Source organism: Vespula vulgaris, chromosome 3 (assembly GCF_905475345.1).
Source record: "Vespula vulgaris chromosome 3, iyVesVulg1.1, whole genome shotgun sequence".
NCBI classification, from domain to species: domain Eukaryota; kingdom Metazoa; phylum Arthropoda; class Insecta; order Hymenoptera; family Vespidae; genus Vespula; species Vespula vulgaris.
Genome location: NC_066588.1, coordinates 90,594 through 118,216, shown reverse-complemented (window position 1 = coordinate 118,216; position 27,623 = coordinate 90,594). Strand labels below are relative to the sequence as shown.

At 50.2% G+C, this 27,623-nt stretch overlaps 1 protein-coding gene across 41 annotated transcripts in view; it reads right to left on the bottom strand.

Moving 5' to 3' along the window:
- Positions 1-27,623, bottom strand: part of LOC127062218 (basement membrane-specific heparan sulfate proteoglycan core protein) — an 87,717-nt gene that overhangs the window by 59,011 nt on the left and 1,083 nt on the right. For 39 of the 41 annotated variants that reach the window (XM_050989995.1, XM_050989992.1, XM_050990002.1 and 36 more), the window contains exons 2-10: positions 7,705-7,930; positions 7,454-7,593; positions 7,275-7,359; positions 7,107-7,184; positions 6,822-6,990; positions 6,562-6,722; positions 5,981-6,142; positions 5,183-5,440; positions 4,494-4,610 (exon numbers count right to left, since the gene is read on the bottom strand). In XM_050989995.1, coding sequence (XP_050845952.1) covers positions 4,494-4,610; positions 5,183-5,440; positions 5,981-6,142; positions 6,562-6,722; positions 6,822-6,990; positions 7,107-7,184; positions 7,275-7,359; positions 7,454-7,593; positions 7,705-7,930 — 1,396 coding nt within the window. The remainder of the gene's footprint in view (positions 1-4,493; positions 4,611-5,182; positions 5,441-5,980; positions 6,143-6,561; positions 6,723-6,821; positions 6,991-7,106; positions 7,185-7,274; positions 7,360-7,453; positions 7,594-7,704; positions 7,931-27,623) is intronic. The other 2 variants (XM_050990004.1, XM_050990008.1) reach the window with 2 other exon arrangements.

Below are 27,623 nucleotides of genomic sequence, written 5' to 3'. Positions count from 1 at the left end.
CGCGCTTCCTCCCTTCGCTCGGCCTCGGCGAACCTCGGCTAGACTCGAGCGGTCTCGGTGGCTCTTCGAGCGACTTCGCCGTTCCTCGCTGCTCCGCGAGGCTGTCGCGAACGACAAACCTTGCGAAAGACGCAAGGTCGTTCGCAACGATCGTCGATCGTCATCGATCGTAATAGGATCGCCGTAGCGCGCGCTACGCGATCGCTAGGTGGGGTTCTTGGGGGACCGGATGCCCGGGAGGTAACCCTCCTCTCTCTCTCTCTCTCTCTCCCTCTCTCTTCTCGCTGGTCGGCCTCTTGGACGAGGCTCTCGAACGCGGACCCTTTGAAATCCGTTATCTTCCTCGCCTGAATCGTGGAAACCGACGAAAGGCACGACGTACGCGTACCTCGTTAGCGCGGATAGGCGAAAAGGGAGAGACGCGACGAGATATTCGCGAACGCGTATACGATAAATCGATATCTCGTCCAAGGAAAGCCGGTTTGGAAGAAGGATAACGACGAAACGCTCGTTTCTAATGGATCCCGTGGTATTTAACCAACAAACGTCGCGGTTAGTTCAACGTCCTATCCTCCGGTGACCCACTTACCTATCCACTTTCCGATCGATCCGTTAGCGCAGAAATAATCTACCAACTATTTCGTCGAAAAAAGACAACGAAAAAAGGGAGCGGAAAAGGTCAAAGGCCGCGCGAAAAGTCTTTCGATTCGGCGGGACGTCATCGAAAATACGTTGCTTCGATCGCGCGGAACCACTTGCGCGCTTTTCAAAGCGTACGACGGAATTTCGTATTCGAATTGCACAAGTTTAAATAAAATAAGTTTGCCGGGCTGTCGGTTCGAGGCGAACGAATGGAACGACCAGCTCCGCTGACCGACACAGGCCGACGCCGCGACCGGGGCCGAAGAACGAGGGGCAGCTGGCAAAGGACGAAAGGACGAGAAAAGTAGAGGCGGAGAAGTAATTGCGAGTACGTCGTCGGCGACCAGTCCGAGAAGGAGGAACGAGCCAAGGAAAGGTCGCATGTTTATTCAAACCTATCTTACATCGCATTTTCATGCTAATGGACTCGTTCAACTGTCCGCCGAGTCCCTCGCGGCTGACGTTCTCCCTGCCACCCTTCTCGCCCGGCGAGAACGAATCCGACGGCGCGGAGGGACGCGCGGTAGATAAGATTCGCCTGGTTGGGCGAACGGGACGTTGCCGAGTTCGCGGCGATCCGCCGACGACCGCGTGAGCGCGCGGGAAGTGCGAACGACGAGCGCCTCCCGAAATTCGCAGCGGGCGTCTCTCGGCGAGCGATTAAACGGGCTGCTCGGCTGAGCGTTCCCGCGGCTCCGGGGCCGCGATATCGCCGTAAATTACAAAAAAGGCTCCGCCGAATTGCTCCAGCGACTCGCGAGAGAGCGAGATAACCGAAGGTCCCCCTCCTCGTCGCCTTCGTTACGAGCTCGCTTACCGAGGGTGGTAACGCCTACCAATCCGCCGTTTTCCGACCCTCCTTCCCGACCCCTGTCCCCCTCGCCGACGATACGCGTTTAATTCTCCTCTCGGAGCGACCGACCAAAAATGAATTTCGCCGCGCGGACGAGCGACGCCGAAAACGACCCGCTCCTCTTTTCCCTTTTCCTTCCTCCTCGCTGCTCGGCGTAGCAGCTCGACGAGGACGAAAATCCTACTCGGGGAGCAAATTTTCAAGTCGGAAACCCTCGACGGGAAGCGACTCGCCGGCGAAGATAGAGGACGTACTCGTGCGTGAGCGAATACCATTAAACGCTTCGATGAAATATGATCCTTTGAGGGTGGCCGACGTCGAACGTAAACATACTCTCTTTTTTATTCCGTCCTATTAATGCGCGGAGGGAGACGGAGGGAGGGAGAGAGGGGAGGGGCTGATTTATGTAGTCTCCAACGGACGGACGATTAAGAGATGATTAGCTCCGACGAAAAAATAACTTTTCTCAGAATCCTATCGATTTCAATGGCGAGGCGTCGAGAGGAAAAGGCCGACGATCGGTCTCGGCTCCTTTCGGTCGTGACGTCGAGGCGACCGATCGATCGGTCGATCGATCGATCGACCGACGTCTTCGTGTCGAAGAGACGCGATCGCGATCCAAACGAATGCCGGCGCGTTCACGCGAGACCGGATGCGAGCGCGAAGGCGCGAGCAACGAGACGACGATTACGCTACAATACCGAATACGAGCCTTATCGGTTACGGGATCTTGGTCCGACGCGTCGCGCGTCGATATTTACCCTTCCCTTGTTTACTCTAGACCTCCGTGCACGCCGAGGAAAAGAGTACGCTTTTACGAAAGAGAGAGCTTGCGAATCCGTTCTCGAAAATTCGCCCTTTGAAATATTTCTAGCTCGTGTCGTTACCCGACGCGACGTATCGAACGACGATAAAGCTAGAGCGGGAACGTTTCTTCCGGCTCGTCTCTCCCATCGACGATAATGGAAATTGTGTAATATTTTGAAAAACAAAGAGAAGAGCGCCGGATTAAAAGCATCCGGATGTTACCCTTTGAAGAATTAAATAATGCGTAGTAGCGAAACGACGAAACGAATTACCGACGTTGCACGATATCGTTCAACAACGTCCTACTTGACAACATTTTTTAAATCAAATCGTACGACCTTTTCCTCCAACTTTTCAATCGAATTTGCTCCGCTATCCTCGTTTACCGTCGGATCACCGACATGTACCTGGACCGTTCCTCGGTCGAAGCGTCTTCGGAGAGGCATATCGGGGATCGTTCCTCGTCGGGCGACGCAGTCTCCGGGATTCGGAGAACGTCGGTTTCCGAGGACAAAGGACGCGGACGAAACGAGCACTTTGGCTCGGGTCTAGCATTACGGGCCGTTACCTCCGCGAACTCTGGCGCAATATCTGTTCTCGGTCGATTTTCAAAAGCTCGTCAACGCCAACGTCCGTTCGATCGAAAAGCAAACGCGCGTATCTCGCGCGTATATCGCGTGCGTGTCCGCGCGATTACGAAATTGGCAATCGATATCGTACAAATCCGTTTTATTTTCTTCGGTCGCCGATTCGAGAAAGGACGTTAATAAGCGCTTCGAGGCTGCGAGGAGGATACGAGAGCTAAAATACGTAAACGCGGCTCTACCTAAAGCGCTTGCAGAGTCGAAGGACGCATCTGAATAATGTTCGAAGGGGCGGGTACTGACGTTTGTCGTGGTGGTGCCTAGCGTGCGATAACCCCAACGATCCTCTCTCTCTCTCTCCCTCTTCTAGCCCTTATTCTCGTTCCGTCTCTTTTCATTTTGTCGTGGTTCCAGTTACCTTAGCTTCCAGCAACGACTCATAATTGTCCGCACTGGCATATTGCGAGACGGAAGAAGCGAGAGACACGAAAGTAGTTTTGCGAATTCCTACCCACCGAAGATGGGAAGAAAGAAGGGTGGACGAGAGCGAGCGAGAGAGAGAGAAAAGAGGGTAGAACAGGTAAATCCTCCCCGGTCTAGCTCGCTGCTGAATACTTGAATATTGATTAAGCATGCATATCGCGATTACTCGAGTAAAACGACCTCATGCTTAGACCGACGACGACGAAGAGCTGCGTGTCTCCGGTTATTTATATGAAATCGTTTCGCTCTTTTCTATTTTTCCGTCCTCTGTCCCAGTCAGCGCGCACGACGTAAGCAACGAAGGCCGTTTAAACTATAACGATACGTACCTATTCCTACCGCGTTGATTTACGATCGTTTCTTTCCTTCGCTAATCGGACCTCGATGAGAAAAGGAAAAAATAAGAGAACGTTCCGCGTTTCATCGTCCATAAAAGAAATCGAATCAATCGACGTTCGCTTCGAGGAAGGGCTGGACGTGTAAGCGCGATCGAGCGACTCTGGCAGATTGGCCGACACCCGTACTCCTTTCCGCGTTGTTGACGAGACGAGACGAGCGAGAGTACGTAGCGAAAGGAAGGGAGAAGCACGAGACCGCGTTGTGCTCGTGAAATAGGAGCAGGGAAAAAGCTCTCGAGTTTTTGAATATTCAGTAGGTACGTCCTGCTTGCTCGTCGTCGACTCGCTCGTAGTTCCGCACCTTCCTCCACCTGACCCTATTTTTATCAAAAGGGGAGAAAAAAGATCTCCGTGCGAGTCTTTCGACGCTCCGAAAGAGAGACAAGACGCGAATCGTAGCAAACTTTTTAATAAACTTTCCCCAAGATTTATTTTCTCCGACTTTCCAATCTTTCCTCCTCCGCCGAGTACGACTTTGCAACTCTGCTCGATACGCGTCCCTCCGAGGTAGAGACGATCGAAGATTCCCTCGCTTCTTATCGACCGTAGGCACCGTCGATACTGCAGCTTCCTTTCTTCTCTCCTACCCACGGTAACTCTGACCGTTCGCTTCGCTCGACCGACCGTAGATAAGCTCGCTCGGGATAAATTGCTCTTACCATCGATCTTCTTCCACGGTAAGCTAGTTTTCTGCAAACGAAGCCATAAGAAACGTTCGATACTCACCGGGATAGTTGCAATCGTGCTCGTCGCTTCCGTCTTGACAATCCTCGACGAAGTTGCAACGTTGAGATTCCAGGATGCACCTCCGTACGTCGCAAGCGAATTCGCCGAACTTGCAGCCTGTGGGATCGTACAAAGAGACGCTTTTAACGTCGAACTCGTCGAATCGGTGACACAGCGCTGCGCGCGCGCGTGTGTGTGTGTGTGTGTGTGTACGCGCGCGCACACTAGAGATGGATACAGATGTGGCTACCGGCGATGCGTATCGCGAAAAAACTTTTACGCTTTTTCTACCATTTTGCGATATAAACATGCAAATATTTAGTAAAATCATATACATATGTACAAGAATATATATATATAGTTATCGAAGCGGAAAAATGTAACTAGTCCAGAATGATTACAAGGAGACGAGCCGTCCGAACTAACGATCTACTCGTTGAGAGATACCAAGTTGGATCGGCCATGCTCGAGAGACTCATGATCGTAGCTCGGCTCTTGAGACGCATTTCGACCATGAAACGAAGTTTTCGTTTCTCGTCGGACGGCTCCGTTTCTCTCGTAAGCAACTCGTTCGTCCTCGAAACGTCGATCCCCGTAGGTTTCGACCTTCCGAAGGTGAAGCAAGAGAGTACGCGTAGGAGATATGTACGCGGCTCGTTCGGACGATCGAAAGGGTCCGCTGGGTATACCTGAATGCGGACATCCTACTTCGTCGGCCCCGTCCTCGCAATCCGGCACGCCGTCGCATCGCTGTACGGAACAAATATAACGACTTCCATCCTGACAGCGGACCACGTCGTCGGCGCGACATTTGTTCGACGCTGCTCTCAAGGTCGAATCCTCTTCCTCTCCTTTGGCTCTTGCCACGGCAGTTTCGGTCGGCTCCTCGACGTCGCCGGTTATCTCCGTTGGCAAAGACCATCTCTCTTCTTCGCTCTCGCTAACGTCTATCGCGTGTCGATCGGATATACACACTCGTATATGCTCGCGCGAAACGCAAACATTCGGCAATTCGGCAATTAGCGATTCGGGGACGAGTGGATGGCGGATGGCGGATCTCGTCCCGGTCGCTTCGCGTGCCCCTTCCTCGATTCGCAACGCGCCAATCTTCCACCGATATCGGTGCTGCTCGTCGAGCACGGGTGCGGCGCGATTTATTACGAAAGAGGCACGTAACGCAACCGAGAAGGAGAGAGGGAGGGAGGGAGGGAGGGAGAGCCTCGGCACAGAAAAGCCATTTCTTTTCCCTCCTACCGACTAGGTTAATCAAATACGCAGTTGGGAGAATTAGTCGGGCGAATATCTCGATGCGTTAAAATAGGATTTTGTTTAGCCACCAGACGAGTACCCACGTAGGAGGAAAACGAAGCGCGCCGACTCGAAAGGATGGATATTGGCCAGAAGCTGTACGAGTAGCGAAAGCAAGGGGTACAGGGGTTGGGTCTCGTTCGAAGCGTAACTCGGCCTTACGTAGGCATGGTACTTACGCGTCGTAGTCGGCCGTAAGGTCGAGTGACAATCGAGCTCGTCGGATCCATCCTCGCATTGCTCCGTGCCGTCGCAGCGCGAATCTAATGGCACGCATGCACCGTTTCTACACGTTAATTCGCTCGACTGATCGCATTCCGGCAACACGCTTTCTTTCTCCACTGTCCCGTGATGATTGGAACGCAATGCCATTGCCGCCGTGGTCGTCGAAAATAAAAAAGAAAGTAACAAAAGGAGGATCTTTAAAAAGCGGCGATGAGAAAACAAATCTTGTGCGATGCGCAATGTCTGGGTGCGAATACCTACTGAGAGGCTCTACGTGCATCCGCGGTGCGTGGCGCAACGTTCTCGACGTTATCGCAACGTGCTCTCGATCTCTCTTCCATCTCTTCGGACGGAAACGATCCATTCTTCGAACGAACATTTTCTCTCTACGTAGTTAGGTCCCTACGTACCTAGCTAGCCACGTACGACTGGTACGCGATAGTCGGGAAAACTTTACTCTTTTACCGAGCGACTGTACGACGAAGAATCGATCATTTCCTAATGCCGAAACGTACTCTTTTACGGACAAAGTTACCTAGGAAATGTCGGAAAGTGAATCCCTCCGGACCGACTTGGATGCTTCCCAAGGAGTGATACTGCAACTGCTTCTCGAGTATATCTCGAATCTCCAACTCGTCCGTGAACGTGGAGCCGATATCGAGTGTGACTTGCGACGTAAACGCGTCGGACGTTGGCCTGAAAGTAAAATCATATTTCGTCTCTCGCACATCGCGCGTCAACGAGTTCGATCGCCGACCTTCTACTCGGATCGGGCATACCAGCCAATGTACTTACGATACTTTAATGACGTTGGCCATGTGATCGTAATTGGGAATACGTCGAGCGTAGAGTTCTTCCAAAGCCTGAGTCAGATTGCCGCTTAGCTCCTTGTACTCTCTGCTGTTCCTGTCGGCGTACTCTCTTCTGTAAGGCTCGCCGACCGTCAACGTTATCCGATAGAGCCCTGTCGATGGGAACGATTCGATCACGCTTTATCGTCCTTAGACAAGTTCGTTGGCAATAACGTTCGTGCATCGATAACAGTCGCTGTACCGAGGTTCCCGGGTCGGTGCTACTTACGGGCCTTTCCTTCGATCCTTTGCCCCTCGGTGACAGGTTGGGAAACGTCCGAGTCCGTTGCGCTACCCTCGATCTCGCCTGAAAGAAAGAGTTCCGCGATGGGAAAAGTCGCAGGGAACGTGAACCTACCCGTCGTCCAAACGGAGCGAATATCTTCGATATCTTTACCCGACGCCACGAGGTCCTCGTCGTCGGAATTGACATAACTCTGCGATTGCCTTCGCCCTTCCGCCGCTTCACCGATCTCGTTCTCCTGTCGGGAGAACGTTTTTCAACGGATTAAACGGATTCCCGCCTGCGATGATCGCCGCCGTCTTAAATAATTCCCACGAAGGATTCAACGTTACCTGCTGCTTATCGTCGACGTACTCCTCCTGACTGTTCCGAATCAATCTCTCCAAATTCGGACCGCCTTTCCTAGGTTTCGAGACGTCGGTGTTGTTCCTATCGTCGACGAGCCGAACGGTGCCTTCGTCCTCCCGAAGGTCTGAAGGAAAAGAAAGATGGATATGAGAGAAACGATCCGATAAACGATCCGGTCGTCGTCGTCGTCGTCGTCGACGGGCTACTATCGCTCCAGAGAGAAGGATCGACTCACGCGTCGGCGATGATACCGTCGTGGTACCGGTCGCTGAGCCGCCGGTGCCGTTGTCGATGGTAGCAGCACTGGTATTGGCAGCGGCAGGCGTCGATACGAAGGGATCGAAAAAGCTAAAGAAGGATCTCTTTATCCTGTGAAAGATCGATCGCTCCTCGTGTTTCTCGATCAACGGAATTTCCAGGCTCGATTGTTTCCCATCTTGATCGAAAACCAAGTCATCGTTCTGAAAAGAATCGGAGGAACAAATCTTTGTCGATAACGTCTGGCGTAAAGCGGATGAAAAAATGTGGCTCGCGCGCCTACGCGTTTCGTTGCATATCCGATACGTCGTCGCGCGCACATACGCTGTGTGTGTGTGTGTGTGTGTACATATGGGTACACGCGCGCGCGCGCACACGGACGTGAAAGGACACGGACAGACCACGTACACGTGCGCACACGGCCATTGCATATAGCTATCGCGAAGCGTTCTCACGTGCCCCTCGTAAAGAAGCAATTCTCACCTAAACACGCGATATAAATTCAGGATCGTACCCGGCATTCTCTTCGGGCTCGGGAACCGCGAGTCGTGTGAGCCGCGATCCGTGATTCGCAAGCCTCAGGCAACGGGCAGCAAACTGGCCGCTTTCTAACCGACTTCTACCCGAAGAGAACGATTTACCCCATCTACGTGTACCGAAACGAGATACGAAGAAAATCTAACCTATCGTTATGGAGCGCAACCGAGTTTCGAATCGAGTCGACCGAAGAAGAATTTGCGTTAGCGCGCGCTTATTTACGACGCGAAATTACGAGAACGAGAGCCGATCCATGGAAATACGATTCTCGTTTCGCTTCGACTTTACCGTCGCACCGATCGCGACGCTCTCGAAACCGTCGACGCAAAGGTACCTTTGCTCCTTTTACGCAAAATCGCGACAACGAGGACAACGACGCGAGATATCAGTATCGATATACGAATCGCCGCTCCTAAGTGGCACGTCGCGTTCCAAACTCGGAATTTATCGATTGGCCGACACGCTCGCACTCGGATAATCGAGTCGACATCGAGAAAATAGATATTTAATAGATTACGTTCGACCGTATCGCAACGCACCCTTTCGCGGACCGCGACTCCGCTCCCCGATATATCGCGTCTCGATGAAGAGAGTACAGGCCACGTACCCGGTTACGCAAATCGACCCAGTTGGATCGATCAACTTTAATTTAGACGATCGAGATTCCAGAGTAGCGTACGTACAGGCGGCGGGAGGGTGTTGAGTTAAAATATGTCGCAGAGAAGAGCACGTATTAAGAGACGTTCCGAGAAGTAGGGTGAGAAATTTGCGGAAATATAAATCTCCCGAAGACCCGCGCGGGTATATACGGCTCGGTGGAAGAATAAAAGAGTCGAAGGGAGCATCGGGAAGGGAGATCCGAGCCGGCTAGACGGAACTTTGTTATTCCGGCCAAGTTTTACACGGGATTTTCGAGCTAAGTCCACTCTATGATCCTTTCGCGGCAACTACGTGCTCATACTTCGACAAAACACCGCCCCTACAGTCCGAAATCCTTAAAATGCATGGGAAATACGTGTCCGCGCAGGTTAAGTGCCCGAAGGAAATTCGTCCTGCGTCGCTAAGGACCTCGAAGAGTCGAGCCGAGAGAAAACGGGAGAAAACGGGAGAAAACGGCCGGGCGAGAGCGCTTCGAAGTCTCGGGAAAACGCCTAGCCACGCGCGAGCTCTCTCCTTTGGATCTTTTTCTCTGTCCTCCCTCCTCTCGCCCCTCGACCTCAGTCTCGATCGCCGGAGCAAGACGATTGCTCTTCGAGGAGTATCACGGAGGGTGGGATCGTGGCGAGCGTTCGATCGTTCGAGAAGGATCGCGAATTCGACCGAGCAACGTTACCGTGTCACGGCTCGAACGCGAAGTCGCGTTTCCAATCTACGGACCCCCATCCCGTATTTAGGCCATCGCAGTTTGCTCGCTCGACGACGCGCACCGGAGATAAGAGAACATTCCATCCTTCTGATATCCACGCCTTTCTCGGACCGAACCGTCGCTAACGATACGATTCCATTCTGTAACAGCTGCAACGCGACTTCTCGCGAGTGGCTTACGGACGAACCGATTAGGTAATCGAACCGACGTGACCCCTTTCCACGTACGTGTAATAGATCGAACGACGCACGACTCGTATCTCTTTTATCGTCGATTCGCCGCTCTTACGCCCCGCTACACCCGCGAGCGACCAGCGACGATACTCGATGAGATCGAGAAACGCCGATTCGATCGGCCTTAACTCTCTCGTTATCGTCGATCCCGTTCGGGTTGGATCGTCGTCGAGAGAAACTTCTCCCGACGGGAGAAGGGATCAATTTTGAAGAGAGAGCCGGAAGAACGGGAGCGATCTCTCGCGGTCGCGCGCGCGAGAAGGAGACGCGTAGCGAGCGAGGTCGTTAAACCGCGAACGAAAAAGAAAAAAGCCGTGCGAGATGACTCATCGGGAGAGCTGCCCCCGCCGCCGCCCCGAAGAAGCGAAGATCGAAACGAGGTACGCGAGTGCTCCAGAGCGAGAGATATCGCACGTAGGACGGCACCTCGCGAGATCGAAGGAAAAATCCTTTTCGCGGAGAACGACGCGACGATTCGCCGAGGTCTCGATTTAGCGAGCGAGAACGCTCGAACGCGACGTTCCGACGATACGTTGATCCGGCCGGCGCGCCTACACGTGCAACGCATATTCATCGTTTACCAGCGTCGTTTAATTTATCCCCCACCCAATCCATTTCTATCTCGAAAATGATGTAACTAAGAGAGCGATTCGTAGAAAACTGAAGGGGAACGGAAAGAATAATCAACGGCGTTCTCCTCTCCCCGATCGAGAATCAAGGGAATAGCCGAGAAACGACGACTCGTATAATTATTATAATAGCGGGGCTTGCGATCCGCGAGGTCAAGGCGCGTAACGTCGATAACCCTGCCCGGTACGACCGGGCCGCACGGCTCGGACCAACCAAGAAATTTGCGAAAGCTTCGCTCGGACGAACGAATGTCCGAACGAGTCGGCCCGTGCTCGCCAGTGCTATCTTTCCTTCGACCACCGTCTCGGCGAATTTTCTTCGAATTACGTTCGACGCCCGCGTCTCGAGCCCTTTAATTCGCTCCAGCTCATTTTTATGAACGAAAATGAGACGAGAGAGAAACGACGAAAAAGGAACGAGAAATATGAGGAACGCGAGAGGAGGACGGCGAGAACTCGAAGACGCGTCGCTAGAGACGAAAGGCGAAAATCCCGGCAATTTGAGAGACCTCTCGAGGGCTTCGAGTTAACGAAAATATACGTCGGTCGAGTGTCGAGGAAGCTCGAGGCCGAAGCTCGGCGGCTCTCGAAGCTCTCGGGCTCGGGCTCGAAGCTCGGGGCTCGAAGCTCGGGGGTGGAAGCCGACGTGCCGTGCTTCCGAGAGGGCGACCGAGAAGGGAGAGGGCGAAGAGAGGAAAGCAGGAGAGCGCCCAACGATCGTCCTTTGTCTTAAGCTATGGTATATTAATGCGAGGAACACGTTAGAGAGGAGAGACTCGTAGAAGGCCACGGAATACTAAATAGCGGTCGCACGCGGCGAATCCTACTCGCGAGTAGAAGAGGAGCGTGCGAGCGGGTCCGGCGTCGTTTAACCGCGCCTTTGCATTTTAACAGCCTCTCACCGGAACGACGACTCTTTCGCGAAGAGAAACATCCGCACGCGCGAAAAATTTCCCTTCATCCACTTTGACGTTGCGGACCCATCTTTTCGGAATGTCGCACACGTGCCTGTCGCTAAATTTCGACCCGTTCGAGCTAGCCCTTGGAAACGTCTACCTCGTGAGACTCGCTAGTCTCCTCTCTCTCTCTCTCTCTCTCTCTCTCTCTCTCTCTCTATCCCCCCTCGCCGCCCATCCATCTACCTACCTATATCGGATTTATCCGAACAATATCGGGGAAATGTGTATTACTTATGTATTTGTAAGCGAGTTCGAGTGTCGTCCGAAAAATAAAGAAAGATACGGCGGGTAAGCGAGGTAGGAGCGAGAAATAAACGACACGTGCTATTTCCCAGCCAGATCGGGAGAAGGAGGCGGGAAGAAGAGGAGATTTCCTCGAGGATGATCTTATATGAAGTTTCATATCCAGAGAGATAGAGATAGAGAGACGTACCAAGAGACAGAGAGGCCAAATATCAAGCGGGCAATCCTCTCGGACTCGGACACCGCATTTTGCCAAGGCTCTACGCGAAATTGCGGAAATCACGTCGGTCTGATTTCCCGAGGAAAGCCTCGCCCGACTCGTTCCGGCAAATCAAAGATCCCTCGGGCTACGATCTGCCAGTCAGAAGTCACTACTCGGTGGTACTCGCGAGAACGCTTCTCTTTTTTCGCATTCGAAAAATATCCGAGAAGGGATAGGAGGAAGCTCGGCTTCTCTTTTTTCGACTCCGCATTTACTCTCGACGTAGGTAGATACGTTCGATGCTAACGTTGGTTCCTTTTCTACTCTATTCTTTTCATGTAACCCGTTCGCTCTCTCTCTCTCTCTCTCTCTCCCTCGTGACGCGCTACGGAGGACGTTTGATAAGGAAGGAGAGCTAAAGGCGGCTCTCGCCGAAGCTTCGAAAGCTGATATCCGAAAGCGACGATCGATCCTCACTTTTGCCAAAGCTCGACACTTTGTTTTCACTGTAAACGCCTGAATAGCCGAAATACGGCCGTTGGTCGCGCTTTATTCCGAGTACGCGAGTACTTGGAAACATCCCACGGCTAGTAAGCTTTTTTGCCTTCCCGTTCTCTCCAGCCGTTTCGTTAAACGATCCGACCGGCGAACGTGCGCCTTTAAATAAAATTCTTGCGCGATTTTTTTCCTTCTTTCCGTTTTTTCTGTTTCTTTCTTTTTTTTTTTTCTTTTTTTGACACGCCGACAAAATTCCCTTTGCCTCGGACATTACGATATAATAAAAAGGCGATCTGTGTTGTGGAGCGAACGTAATCGTATCCGGTCGATATCGTATTTTGGCTAGCGTTGCGTGTGCTTTCACAGAAAATAATGGGTCAAGTATCTCGGCGGTCGAACCAAAGGTACGCGTTCATGTACTCGGATACATAGGTACGAGAAATGTGTCGTCGAAGACACGTATCGGCAAACATTTCCGATCGACTATCGCCAATGAGAAAAGGAAATATGTGTATACTTTTGACAAACCGTGCCTTCTTCTTTCGTGACTCCTCTTCGAGGAAAGTTTGTCGATTCTAGCGCAAAAAAGGAAAAAAAAAAAAGAGAAAAAAGGAGGCAAGCCCCGCTCGACGACAAAAGGGCCCCTGTGCTCGCTCGGGACTGGAACGTATCTTTCGGAAGGCCGGCAGAGCCGCGTGTTTGACGAAAGCAAATAATTCCCGCGGCGAGACCCACTTCCGACGATCGAGCACGGATCGAGAATAGATGTATCTCTTCTTTCCTTCCCCTCTTTCTCGCAGCCGTTCTCGCTGCATTTCATAAACGTATCTGCCTAATCTCCAACGTCATACCTCGTATTCCTCGCTCGTTCGTTGCTCTCGCAGATGCCATCGCGCGCGAAAACGACGCTTACACCGAGCGATCATTAAAGTCGTCGTCGTCGGCGAGCTAAACTCCTCGCACCTTTCGGATCGTTCGATCGAAGAATCGACGCGAAAGAAATCTGATTGGTCGTTTGGCGCATAGGCGATGACGCGTTGCGACGAGAAAAATAAGAAACGCAGGTCGGTCGCGTCGTATGCCAACCACGAACGACCTGTAGCGAATCGTTAAGTTCGATCTCGAACAAAAGAAACTACGACGCGCTTGCACGCGCATCCGATGGTGTCTCATCGTCCGCGTATCTTTTTTAAATCACGAGATCCTACGAAACTACGACGAAACTCTACGAGGGTCCCCGTACTCGTACGTAAGCGCTACCTCGTATACCTACGTGGCGCTACGACCATTGTATAGGATTACGGTTGTCGAGCGCATCTCGCGAGGAGAGAAAGAAAAAAAAAAAGGAATCGCAAGACGACCTCGATCCCGTCTTACGCTAGAAACCGAGTATAAGCCTCGTGTCGATGAAAATATACAAAGAATCGCGGTCTTTCGGGAAACGTCATACGTCGCGATACACGATAAGGGGTACGACGGAGGGCGAAACAAAGTTTCGAACGCGCGTCGCGTACACCGAGCGAGTTGGTTCGAACTTCGTTCGTATGAAAAAGGAAAGAAGAGAAAAAAATCATCGCGGACGGCCGAAGGTAGCGGCGAGTCTCGATCGATCTTTTATTCTCCTCGAGTCCGCACACAACCGACAGCCGCCGCCACCGCCGCCCCTACCCGATCGCTATTGGGAAACAGCGGCGAGCCAATGTACAAAGGAATTCGAGCGTCTTTCGAGCGTCTCTCTCTCTCGAGAGAGAGAGAGAGAGAGAGCGAGGAGCGACAAAGACTACGAAGCCGAGCGGACTCTCAGCGACGGGGGCTAAATAGGAGCGAGAAAAGGAGGGAGAACGTGCAACGAGAGCCCACTCGAGAGCAGGCACCCTCTCGGCGAATGCCCGAGAGTATAAGGAGGTACGAGCAGCCCGTCGAGCAGCTTACCGCAAAACTGCCCTAATAGTCCATTGTCTGACATATCCGAGCTACGGCGAATCCGCACGGCTAACTCGCCTAAAACTCGGAACCTTTACGATTCGTCATCCGACACCGAAGCTCTTCTCCCCGCATCAAAGGAGGAAGGTGGCCATCTTCGATCGTCAACGAGAAATAACGATAAACGAGCGGTACGCGAGTCGCTCGCGTACCCGGTCTATAACTCGCTCTCGTGACTCAATGACAGTGTAGACGGTAGAGATCGTGACTCATCGTCCACAAATATATCCTACCGTTCGGCCGAAGAAAGAAACGAATCAGTGCGAGAGAGAGAGAGAGAGAGAGCTCGTCGCGCCGACCGACGAACGATCGTCCGTCGATCGATAATCGCCTCTCGTCGCGGCGATCCTCTTCCTCGCTCGAAGAAGCGACCACCCTTCGATACTTTCGACGCGTAAAAATTCGCGCGAAGACTCGAGACCGCGAAACGGAGCGCGGTTCGCTCCTCGAGCGTCCTTCGCGCTCTCCCCCAAAGAGTCGAATAGAGGAAGAGGGGACGGAAAGGGAAATAAAAGGAGCTTCGCACGGCGCGAAGGGAAGGAAAGAAGAAAGGAGAGACGAGACGCCCTTTGCTCTCCGAAACGCCGCGCCGCGATTCATCCGTCCTTCGGAGCCCGTGAAAGCGTGCCTACGAGCTCGTTCGCTTCGCTCATCTTCCGGGACGCGTAGCAACGATCGACGTTAATTCTAATGCGTCGCGACGCTTGCACGCCCCTTTACACGATCCTTACATCCATCCGAGTCTGCGGAACGTCGAGCGACCGTAATCGTTTCGCTTTGATGGCACGTTCCTACGCTCGGAGAAAGAGAGAATATTTTTCTAAACGTTCGTGGTAGGAACGCGAGACGATACGTCGGAGATGCATCTCGTTAATTGGCACGCAACCCAGACGCATGCTCTCGGAAATATCAATTCTCTCTCCTACTATCTCGCTCGCGATCTCCCTTCCTTTCTTCAACGCGCTCGATCATTTTTATTTGACCTCGTCTAACGTTTCAATTCGGCCGCCTAACTCGTTCGCGGCGCTCACTTCATTTGCGAATGACTCACCAAAGAACTTTATCGTCGAGAGAAGGAGGAGGATCGTTAAGCCTTTACGTTTCTTTCTTCGTTTTCTCCTCTCCTTTCTCCCTTCTTCCTTTTTCGTTTCGCTTTCCTTCGGTCCTTTTGTTTCTTCCCTCTCTCGTTCCCTTCGCAGCGCCGAAAACGATTAAGCGGGGGAAAAATAGAAAAAAAGAAAAGAAAAAAAAAAAAGAAAGAAAAAAGTTCAATTTTCTTGGGAAAAATTTCATGGATTACGAAGCGCGGTCCGTAAACCTCCGTAATACGCTAGCCCAACGCTCTAAAGTTATCCGTTGCTTCTGAAAGCAAATCTAATACGTGGATATCGGCTTTCCAATTAAGCACCAATTATAACGTTTTCAACGCAACACTTCCGAGGGAGCTTCGGTCATTACCGAGAACTCATCAGGGATTGATTAAAATGAGAATAATAAAGGCAAGCCACCAACGGAATATCGGAAACTAAGAACGTTTCCTCTTCGTACGAATTTAAAGACGCTTACCGCGAATTAATAACCCAGACGGGATACGGGATACGGGAATATATCGCTTTAACGGTCAACGGACGTCGATCGATTCGCGCCCGCTCGAAGAACAACATTGTTGGCTCTTTCCGTCTTTCGAGCGGAAAACGAGGCGACCGCTCGAAACGGCGACGACCGTCTGTTACTTCGTCGAAGAACAGTCAAACGCTTACGCGCGATAAAGTCGATTTATACGAGAGAAACCGTGCATCTCGGAGAAGGTCCTATTTTCGGTGCGATCGAAGCGAACGTTTCGTTTCTTTTTCCGTCTTCCGAATTCTCAAGTAGGAGCGTTCGTTTCCGTCGTTCGTCGTTCGCGCCGCCGTTTAAAACGGAGAGACCGGTCGGAGGAAGTCGAGAGCGCACAGATTAGAGAGAAATGACAAAAAGTTCTCTCCGATCGATATCTCTCGCTAATTCTTTCTCACGGTCCGTCGAAGTAAGCGCGTGACATTTCGACGACATACTCGATACATCTCGCCTACCACATTTGATGGTTTCGCGGAGAACGCTTGGACGTTTATTCGCGACTTACGTCATTTTTGCCATGACATCATCGATCCACCGACTCCGTTCCGACAATAGATTATTCAAATTCTCTACCTGCGCTATTTGCAATCGTTGGTCACTCGTCGATAGTCACGATCCTCGAGAACGACGATATTCCGACGTATCGAATATTTGCAATCGCGTTCGCGCTTATCGTTGGTATTCTCCGATCGAGACCGGGCCTCCTCTCCTCTCGAACAATTTCTCCGGCGATCTCTCGATCGACTTCAAAGAGGTAGCTGGAGATGGCCCGGGGTGCGTCACGGTTCGTTACTCTTTGTCTCTCGTCTCGTCGCGTGAGTCTCGAACTCCTTCTAATCGATTCGCGTAAACTTTTGCACATTCGACGGTTAATTTTTACCCCAATAACGATAATAAGCGGCTGGTCGATACCGCCGAGCGAATCGATCGAGAATCCTCGAGAATCCTCGATATAGCGTCGTAGCGCGCGCGGTCTGACTCATCGAGGAGGAGACGGCAAACACAGCGCACGTACGTATGTGCTCTCGGGGCTTACGCAATATCACCTTTACCTTTTAGCGTGCTCGCCCTAAGCCACGTTCGCGCGGCAGAACCGTTTGCTCTCGGCGTGTGCTCCCTCTCTCTCGCTCGCTCGATCCTGGCTCGGCAACAACGGCGACCGAGTCGTATTCTTCGATCTCGAGAGTCGAGTCCCAAAAGCGAAAACCGACTTTTCGACTCCATCCGCGTCTCTCGATGTCATCGATGTCCACCCTTAAATCCACCCTTTATTATTCCAATTTCGAATAACGATACCAACGAACATCGATCCGAGGTTCGCTCGTCGTCAGAGGTGGTCCGATTCGACTCGTACGCGTCGCGTCGGACGAGGCATTCGCCGCGTTGAAGGGGAAAAGAAATGAAAAAGGAGCTGGAAGAAACAAAAAGAAGGGAAACGAAGCGACCGGAACTTCCGCCGGAAACGATTCGTTCTTCCGTCGCGTCGCGACGGCTAGCCTTTGCTTCTTCGAGTCAGCAGCAAAGGTGTCGATGCGAGAAAAAAGATAAAAACGTGGCGTTTCGAAGGATTCGACCGTATATGGTAGCGCTTTGCATCGACGCGGCGTACGATTATGAAACGCGACGCGTCCGCGTAATACTTTCTCCGAGTCGAATATAATGGTATCACCGGTCTCAAGAAGAATTGCGTAACGAAGATTGGGAGTTTTCGGAGAAGGCATATCTGCGCGTCGCGATATACGCGTCCGACGAGATAACTTCTGTCTCGAGTCGAACCGCGAGGAGAAATAACGAAAAGAAATTGCTATCGCTTTTAACACGTACATCTTTCAACGTTTCCTTTTTAATATTTCAATCGCTTCTTAACCTTTCTTTACGATATATCTATTTCTACACGTTGGCCGGAGAAATCCGAGATAATTTTCGTCGAGACGCGCAACGTTCGACCGAGAAACGGGTCAAGTCCCCAGAAAACACGTTTGCTTTTGTCCCTCGAAGCAGGACGGACGCGAGGATGGAATGAATCGCAGTTTGCAAAAATAAATCGTGTCGACGCGAAACGGATCTTCATATTTTGCGATTTCAGATTAAACGATCGGATTAGTTACCGGGACGTTCTCGTTTATTTAAAGGATCTCGGCGCAATGAGAAATTATAATTTGCGATAAAAGCCCGAATCGAGTCGTATATTTTCGACGTACGTAGGTACTCTTTCGTTTCGTTGAAAAAGATTCGCCGGGAATGGGAGACACCGCCGCGAGCGAGAATGTATGGCGAAGGAATAAAATGTACGAATTGGTGGAATCGGCCAACGAGTACGCGTATGAATGTGTGTAAGAGGAATTACGCGATAAGTGAAATCTGCGAGAGCGTGTCGCGAAAGACCGAGAGAAAAGAGGAAAAGGGAAGAGGGGAACGTGTTCTCGATAACGACGATATTAACGGGCGAACGAAAAAATGTTGATCCATTAATTGAAACGTCCCGTTTTTCTAGATATAGGTACATGTAATGCGCGAGACCATTCTGTAAGCGCTTATTTATAGAGCCTCGCGCTGTACCCGAAGAAGAAACTTTTTCGGGAAACGCTCGTGACGGAATTGCTCGAAATAGCTGAGAGAATACGAAGCGTGGTTTTATTCTATCGTATACCCACGCTTCCTACATCCGTTTCGCGAGAAAATTTTTCACGAGAATCTCGAATCGATCGTCCGCGGAAGGATAATAATCCGATGCTACTACTGACGGTACTGCGGTGCTAACGCTGCTCTCTCCGCTGCGTTGTATCGTTGCGCGGCACTATCTTATTACGCGGACAGGTTAGGGCAAAGTTGGTGAAAAGAAAGTCCTGCAGAGAAAAAAAGAACGTGCCAGAGATGTTTCTCTATCTCGTCCGAGAAGGAGGAAAGCTGACGAAGGTTCTTCGCGGGATAACGATAATCCCTGTTCCTACGTAACGGCGCGAGCGAGTAAAGTAACCCGAAGACATAACGCATTCGCGATATCTCCCCTGTCCGAGCCAACTTTTTATCCGCCTACTTTCGCTTGATTCTCATTTCGAGAGAAAATAAAAAGGACGAATGAGAGAAGAGAGGAGAAAAATGCAGTTTTTGATAAAAGCGAAGTAATTAATATCCGATGAATATGAAAAATTGGAATAAAATTAGATAAAACTTTGCTCGCTCGTTCTTTGTTATTTGAACGAGATGTGGTGTTTAAACTAGCCAGTATCTCGAAAAATTAAGGGAGAATTTAATTAACAGACTTTTCTGAAAATAAATCCATAACGGCGAATCGCGCCTATGGCTTCGACGAGTTTTTCTCGCGAATCCTTTCGATGATCGCGATGTTAATTACCAGAAATTTTATACCTCGCATTATACGAACTTGTTGAAATTCGTATCGTGGTAGATTTTATATCGTTCAATTAGAGACGTCTGCTATCGACGGTTCGATCGATTTGTCGGAGATAAAGTCGCTCTTTAAAAAGTGAAAATCAAACTGTTATTCGAACGCGATCGTCTCCCTCTCTCTCTCTCTCTCGCTCTCTCTGCGCGTGTTTCCATTCGAAAGGCAACCTCGCGCCAGGTTGAAAAGACTTTTCTCGCTGGGGTTCGACGTCGAAAATCGAGGCTCGCGAGCAACCTACGATCGACGTACGGTTAACCCGCGTAGGTGTAGGCGTCTGCGAGCGTGGAGCTCATCTCTTTTCGAAAAAGCGTACGCGCGTGATACACGCGTCGCGCGACTATGTGAAAGACATCGACGTTCGAGAGAATATAGGAACGAAAATATAGGCGATAAATTGTTGCATTCGTCGAGCCAACGGAAGGGGCGCTTTCGCGCTTTCGCGCTTTCGCGCTTTCGCGTGACACATAATCGTCCTCAACACCTGCAATTAACTTTGACGCTTGGCCAGAATGTAGGACGCACGACCCGAATACCGACTCTTCAAGAAAAAGGGATTTTTTCAACGAGCAAGTGGAAACGAGCAGATTTTCTCTTTTCACCGACCGCGGTGGCGCAGCGGTATCGCTCTTTTCCCTGCGAAGCGTCTTTTCACGGATTCTAATTGTTACAAAAGTCCCCAGAAATCGCAACCCTGACACAACCTTTCTCGCTCCCCCTAACCTACAAAGCTTTCCAACACTTTCATTTATCTTTATTCCTTGCTTCTCCCTGTGGAAGTTGAAGAAATATCCTAATTATGAAAGGGATGAGCGATATTTCCAGCGTAGTAAACAAATACGTTCCGTGTTCGGCCTTGTCGTCGCAATGCTCTCGACTCGGAAACGGAACGATCATAAGTCGATCGATTGGTCGCGGACGTTTCACGGGACGCGGGAGAGAACGAGGGAAAGGGCGAGACGGTAAAAGACAAGAGAAGAATATAGAGAGCGCGCGGGCTAAAGATAGAATCGTACCGAGGGACGACGACGACGACGACGACGACGACGACGACAAACACCGTCCCTCTCTTCCTCCTGACGTATCCGTCCCTTCTACTCCGATCTCGCCCTTCTTCCTTCTCGAATACGCAACGCGAACGTCCAAGCGTACGTTCGTTGAAATTTATCGCGCGATCTACCAGAAAACTACTGCTGGATAACTATCCGGAAGGTTCTCGGCTCATTAACTCGACCGATTGCCCCAAGACTTTATTACGAGCGAATTCATCGACTGCCTGTTTCTAACGCTTCGAGAAAGTGGCACTCGCGAGGCGATAACGTGCAAAACGCAATGCACTCGACCGGCGCAGCGCTGGGATCCTCGCCGTACGTCGAGTACCATATGCAAGTATGAATATGTAAAAGATTCGTCCTCCAGCGAGTACTTTTACGAGTTATTTTAAGTAGGAACGCACCGACGTAAGCGCAAGCGTTCGCGTATTCCACCGGTTCGCGGTGTCTGCCGACACACAAACGACATCGGCTTAAGCATGCTTCGTCGAGCCCCAATGGTCGCACCGCATGGATTTATGACCGCAGATAACGTTGAATTTATTGATACCGTGGCTTACTCTTTTCAAAACCATTCGCCGTCCGCGTGATTCGAGAATCGCCTTATCGAGCCAAAAGTCAATCGACTCAATACCGTGCCTTGTCTTGCGACCTACGCGGAGACAAACGAGGACGGCGGACGAACGTTGATTCTTCGGCTTTGGAGTGACTCTCGCGTTAATCCTTTCCCTTTTTCCTTGCCTCGAAACGCTTCTCGTTCCGTTCCTATTCCCTTCGAAACGAAATGATCCGCGTTAGCGCAGGTACTTAACCCACAACGCGCGATCGTAGTAGTTAATTACGCGGCCGTCGTTACAATCGACGGATCTCTCCATTCCTTCGACTCGTCAATGCCGAGAAATTCGGCAAGGATCCGCCAAGAGCAGCTACGCTGAATGGCGAGTGATTAGGATCGAAGAGTGCCGCGGTTGCTGGTCGGACCGAGAAGTGGCCGTATTTGCCGGCGCTTACACGCATACGAGAGGAGAATCTCGGGATCGCGCGTGATCGTTAAGCGTTCGCTAACGACCAACTTTCGCGGCTGGATAATGCCGCGTCGTTCCGAGCCGTTCGCGCCTTAGAGGAGAAAAAAAAGAACCGACGCGATCTTGCAACGATCGGAGACGAGCGAAACTTCTCGTTCCGTATCGCGCCTGCCTTCCTTCGTTCGCCTTTACATTTTCTTTCTCGTGCGCGTAGCACGCGATATTCCTCGCGCATCGTCGATTTGTAACGACGTTCCAAGAATCGGCATTCCCTTTTTGCGAGAGGCCCTTGCCACGTGGGAGGGCCTCGCCACGGCGCCATCCCGTCGAGACGGACACGTGCACGATCGCGAGAATTGGCCTTGACTTTACACGCCGCACCAAACGTCGCACGGGTATGGACGTTAACGGTACGTGTGTAATACTCAAAAGAAGTCCGGATCGACGATCGGAATCGAACGAAAACGATTCGTCTTTGTCGCGCCCCTTCGTGGAAGGCCTGGCGCGAGAAGTATCTAAAAATATGCTTTACGATCTCGAGCGAAACCGTGCGTCCCGTTAAACGGACGACAGACGAAACGCAGCGATGGCAAATTCGAGGAATCGCCGAGTTTTCGGCCACCTAACGTTAAATACTTTCGTTCGTTCGGCTACCGCGCTACTTTCTGAAAGGCAAACAAATGGTAAAAAAATTGAATTTGCATGTCGATATAGTTTGGTTCTCGTCCGCGTACCTAAGTAGCTCTCTACGTACAACCCTATGGTTAGGTATACGCGCGCAAAATGAGCAAGCTTTAGGCCGATCGAAGAAAAGGAAGAAAAGATCCAAATCGGATTTACATACGTTCGAATATCGCTTACATTATTCACACCCTATGAATCTAATATTCCTGTATAAATCGCGATCGAATATCACTTGCGAACAATGCGTGTCGATCGAGGAAAACGAAAAGTAAATCGAACTATCGCGATATTCCGACGCACACCTGACACCCTTATATTTGACAAATTCCAAGTTTACTTCGTATCAAAATCAAACGCAATTCCTCTCGATAAGAATTTCGGAGAGTAACCTTCTTCGAGAGAAACGTTTTTTCTTTTATTTACATATTTACGTTGATCGTCTCGTCGTCGTAAAGACTTCTCCCTCTCTCCCTCTCTCTCTCTCTCTCTCTCGGTGTAACACCGAATGGCGCTCGTTGACAAATCTTTTCAAAGGACGAAATTAAGAAAAAATGTGATCGGTGTAACCTATCGCTTTTTTTCGTTGCTTCTCCGAGCGAGAATCGTAGAAAGAAATAAAAAAGAAAAAGAGACGACGCAGAGGCGCACGTGTTCGCTCAAGCTTTTCTCGACTCCGACGTTGCCATGGGGTCTCGTTGAAACACTCCCATATAACCTCGTACCGTTGATCCTCCGATCTCCGACTAAACATGAAATTTTGAAAATCCTACAAATCTTCATTTCTAGCTAATTCTACGATTACGATATCAAACTTTTTCCTCGTCGAACAGCACTTGATATTGCGCTGTTGCGTAGTATTATCACTCGGCGATATCGCGGAGCGTCAGAATCGTCAACGGAAGTAGCGGGGGCGGCGGAGGTGGCATGGGCGGCGGAGGCGAAGAAAGAGGAGCACGCAGAAAAAGGGCGAGAGGGAGGGAGAGAGAGAGAGAGAGAGAGAGAAAGAGTTGTACGTAGTACACAAGTATGCACGTTAAACGAGAGACCAACTTGCGTTGTTGCCATGGGGAGCACCGCGATACGTACGAAAGTCGCCTTCGCTCTTGCTTTTCGTTTCCAAGACCTTCCTCCTTCTTTCTTCTCCTTTCTTTCCATGGACACGCGAACGTGAAAACCAGTTTGACTCGCCCACACGTTTAAGACGCGATCGTCCTAACGTCTCTCCTCGCGTTCCTCTTTAGCATCTCTCTCTCTCTCTCTCTCTCTCTCTCTCTTCCCTTCTTATTCTCGTACAACGTGCTTTCTCCTCGAACACGCTCTTTGTTCGTCAAGCAAACGAGGCTCCTTCCTTCCCCTCCTTCCTCCCTCGCTCTCTCTCTCTCTCTCTCTCCCTCCGTCCCTCTCTTGACACGGTCACGATGCGCTTAATCCCTCTTATTCGTTCTGAGCACACTCTGGGTTGCGAGCACATTCGGCACGCCTCCGCGCGAGGATGATTTCCTTCGATAAAAGTAGAGAAAAAAGAAAGGTGCAGGACACTCCGGTCGAGTGGACGCGCGACGCGCGACGCGTTTGTTTATCGGTACATGCGTAGAGATGCGGGAGAACTCTCGAAAGGATCCTACCTGACCGGGCATCGAAGTTACTCTATTCGAGGAAAAGTACAAGAGCCTTCTCTTTCGTTTGGCTCCTTCGCGATCGATCGTGAGGGTTGACCGTAACGCGATACCGTTAACTTCCGCAAGTATTCGTCTCCTTTAATTTCACGGTCAGTCACGCAATTTCACCGTCCATATCCGATTAAAAGGATAATCGATGTTACGAGAATACTACGAGAAAAGAGGGATAATCGCAATCGTATTGTATCTCTACGTATTTCGTGGGATGATCGAGAGCGTGAGATCGACTACGAAAAACGATAACTGACATATTAGCGTCCCCATCGGGATTAACCGAAAAATCGATCGGACTAACGGCTTATATACCTACCTCCGTAGCTTCCGATTTTATCTATCGATGTAAATATTTATCCGTCTAGATACTTGGTCGGACAAAAGATTTTTTCAATGAGATCCGTCCCATTCTGGTTTAGCTTTAATTTAACGCCGAACGAGAAGATAAACATCTTATCGAATTACTCGACGCGCTCGACCCACTTTAAGCGTCAATTATCTCCTCATAAATCTTACAGGTATCCGATTGGTTTTTCGCGCCAACTAGAAGAATCGACGATCTCTTTTACGAGTACGTTACGAGAAGGAAAAAACACGACGACTCTTGTAATGGAAACGTTATCCTGAAATTCGCGCGTTAACGAAATTTACGTTTCGTGAACGCGAAAGAAAGGAACAACAAAAAAATAGAAAGAGGATATTTGGTCTCCGTCTTCTCGCGCAAAGCGCGGTCAGTGCGAAAATCGTCGCGGGTGCGAATGGACACGTTAAAAGAAGTAGATCCCTTCTGACGATAAGGCACTCGAAAGTGGCGCTCGAGCGGCACTCGAGTACCGGTACTCGGGAACGAAAAAGTACTTCCACGAGGATGCTCGTACTCGAATGCGGCGTTTCAAGTGCCCTAAAGCTGGACCGCGCCAATACGAATCGAAATATCTGTATCGAGCTCCCGTCTCTCTCCCTCTCTCTCTCTCTCTCTCTCTCATATAAATATGCCGCGACGATACTATCCACGTACAGGTGATTCATTTTCTCGAACAATTTATTTATTACGATCTGGTCAATTACGAACCATTTTCGAATCAAGATTTTTCTATAAGATCATTAGGCTTACGTATATCGTCGTGCGTGTAGCTATATATATTTAAATAACGAATACGTCATTCGTAACGGTCATTAAAAAACGTCGTAACGCCGTTACCACTCAAGTACCAATGGACTTTGCACGGTGAGGTAAGCGATTTATCATGGAGGAGACTCGCAATGTCCCGTGCATTTATATCTTTCTTGCGATCGCTGCTCTTGCTTCTTTATTTCCTTTTTTCTTTTTTTTTTTTTCACTTTTTCTTTTCCTCTCTCCTCGTACCACACCGCGTAACTTTTTCGACGACCCTGACGACGATTTACGTAAGACCGTGTATACGTGACAACCGGTTGCGGTTCCTTCGACTCCAAAAATACTGATTTACTCCTCGAATCGTTCGACCGAACAAGTACGAGGGAATGACAAAAAATTAAGCAATCTCGTCGGAAGCGACGATATTTCAGGATAATGTTTTCCGATAACGATGAATTAATTACGGTGTACCACTTTTTTACGCGCGAGCGGAAGACGAAGAAGAGAGAGGGAGAGAGAGAGAGAGAACAAAAAGTTCATTTCGAGGAAGCTCGAAAGAAAAGAGAAGCACCACGATCATCGGGATAAAGAATATTGTTTATCTCTGTAGGTAAGGGTACACTCGGTATATCTCTGGCGTAGTCGTAGGACATCGCAAGTTTTCAAATTACCCGCGCTTGAATTGCGTCTCGTCCGGAAGCCTTAAATTTTCGCTTCCTCGCTCGATCTTTCCAGCATACAATTCCGATGCTCTCGCGGACATTGTCTCTCTGCCTTCCTTCCTCTCTCTCTCTCTCTCTCGCGCGCCGTATATAAATATCCTCGCAGTGCGACCATGTTCGTGCGGGAACGCACGTTTGCCGAGTTCGCGTATAAAGGAAGGAGAGAAAACGGTCGCGAATCGAAAGCTGCGCCAGCGAAAAGCCACCTGCATTACCATATTTTTCATAAGGTACAAATCTTCCCTTCATCCTTTTCCCAAACGAATCCAAATACCGTATCCGTTCGAAAGGTTTCTTCGTTCGAAAACACACATCGACCATACCCGTGTCGACGTCCGAGGAAAAAGGATACGATAATGAAGGAACCTTGTACTCCGATATACCTTTCTCACCCTCCCTGTTCCTTCTCTTCTTCTTCTCCTTCGATATCCTTTACCCTCCATCTCTCTTCTGGGACAACGATTTCGTCGTGAGAACGTACGATGCCACGCGATTCGTCTTATTTTTGACGAATCGTTCGTATCCGACATTCCGCGTATCGTTGCGATATCTATCGAAAGATCGTTGCTTTGATTTCAAAATTCTACGTTTGCAACGATCACCTAAATTCTTTACTCCAAACGACGATAAAGCTTTCGAAGACGACTTCGACGAAGTCGATATCGCAACTTCGATGCAGCGACATGCTCGATCGACTTCGCTCGATCCTTCGACGATGAATTCGATTCGTTCGAACGACTACAACTCGAATATTATTCCGAATCGCTACGCGCTCGTCGTCCCAATCACTGCGGTAATTAAGGGGACTAGCTTCTGATAAAACTGACGAAACAGAGGTGACGATCTCGATCTGGAGATTCTTCCGAAAAAGTTTTGCTAAAGCGCGTTTAGTTTTCAAGAGTAGTTGCCAAGGAAATCGTAAAAACGATGAATCGAACGTTATCGAGGGGATATCGATGACGCATCGTCGGAAGGAATTAGCGTTAACCTTCCAACGATTCGAAACTCTTTCCGAAAAGAAAGTTTGTTACGAAACGCGCGTAGCCCTTTGCGCGGGATGCCGAACGGTGTGGCCAAGGTAACGTATGCAAATGTAAAAGTCGAACGACGACGATTCGCGGACGAACCGTGACGCATCCACCTCGACGTGAACTTTATCGATTCGACGTACCGATGCTTCCAAGACATCGAGATAAAAGCTAATCTTCAAGGATCTCGCTCGGCTATCGCGAAAAAATCGTATATAATGGAGAAGAAGAGGAACGTATACGTGCGTAGGTCGTGCCTCGTTTCGAATAGAGTCATTAACTCCGCACGCGCTACCATTTCGCGAATCGAGTCCTTTCAACCTCCGATAATCTCTCCAATTAAGTTAGGTCTCGATGTTAACGTGCATCCGGCAGAAGTAATTTTATCGAACGAGCTCGGCTGTGTACACGCACCATGACGAAACGCGATATCGCGATTATCGAGCATCGCAACACGAGCAGATAACGTTACTCGTCCAAATTATACAGGCTGATTTTTAAATAGACGTTTTATCTTTCGGAATTTCATTCCGACTACCTTAAGAATGAAGGAAGATCTTTCAAAGATATACGAACGCGCGATCTCTTTGGATCGCGACTCTTCAATCGTCTCTTCTTTCGCTCGATACAAAGCGTCTCGGTTATTCGTTAATTTTCTATTCGTGTATTTCGAGATGGTGCGCGAGTAATGCTTAACGCCCGCCAGACGACAAACGTGGCTTCTCTCTCTCCCTCTCCCTCTCCCTCTCCCTCTCTCTCTCTCTCTCTCTTTCTTGTCTCAAAGTTGGAGGTGTGATCGGAATATAATCGACCTCGAGGAATTATCCGCACGTCCGTTAAGGAACATATCGGGACTATCCAGCGAGTTTCTCTCGTCTCGTATCTCGTCGTCGAGAATAACGATTCGACTTCGCAAAGAGAA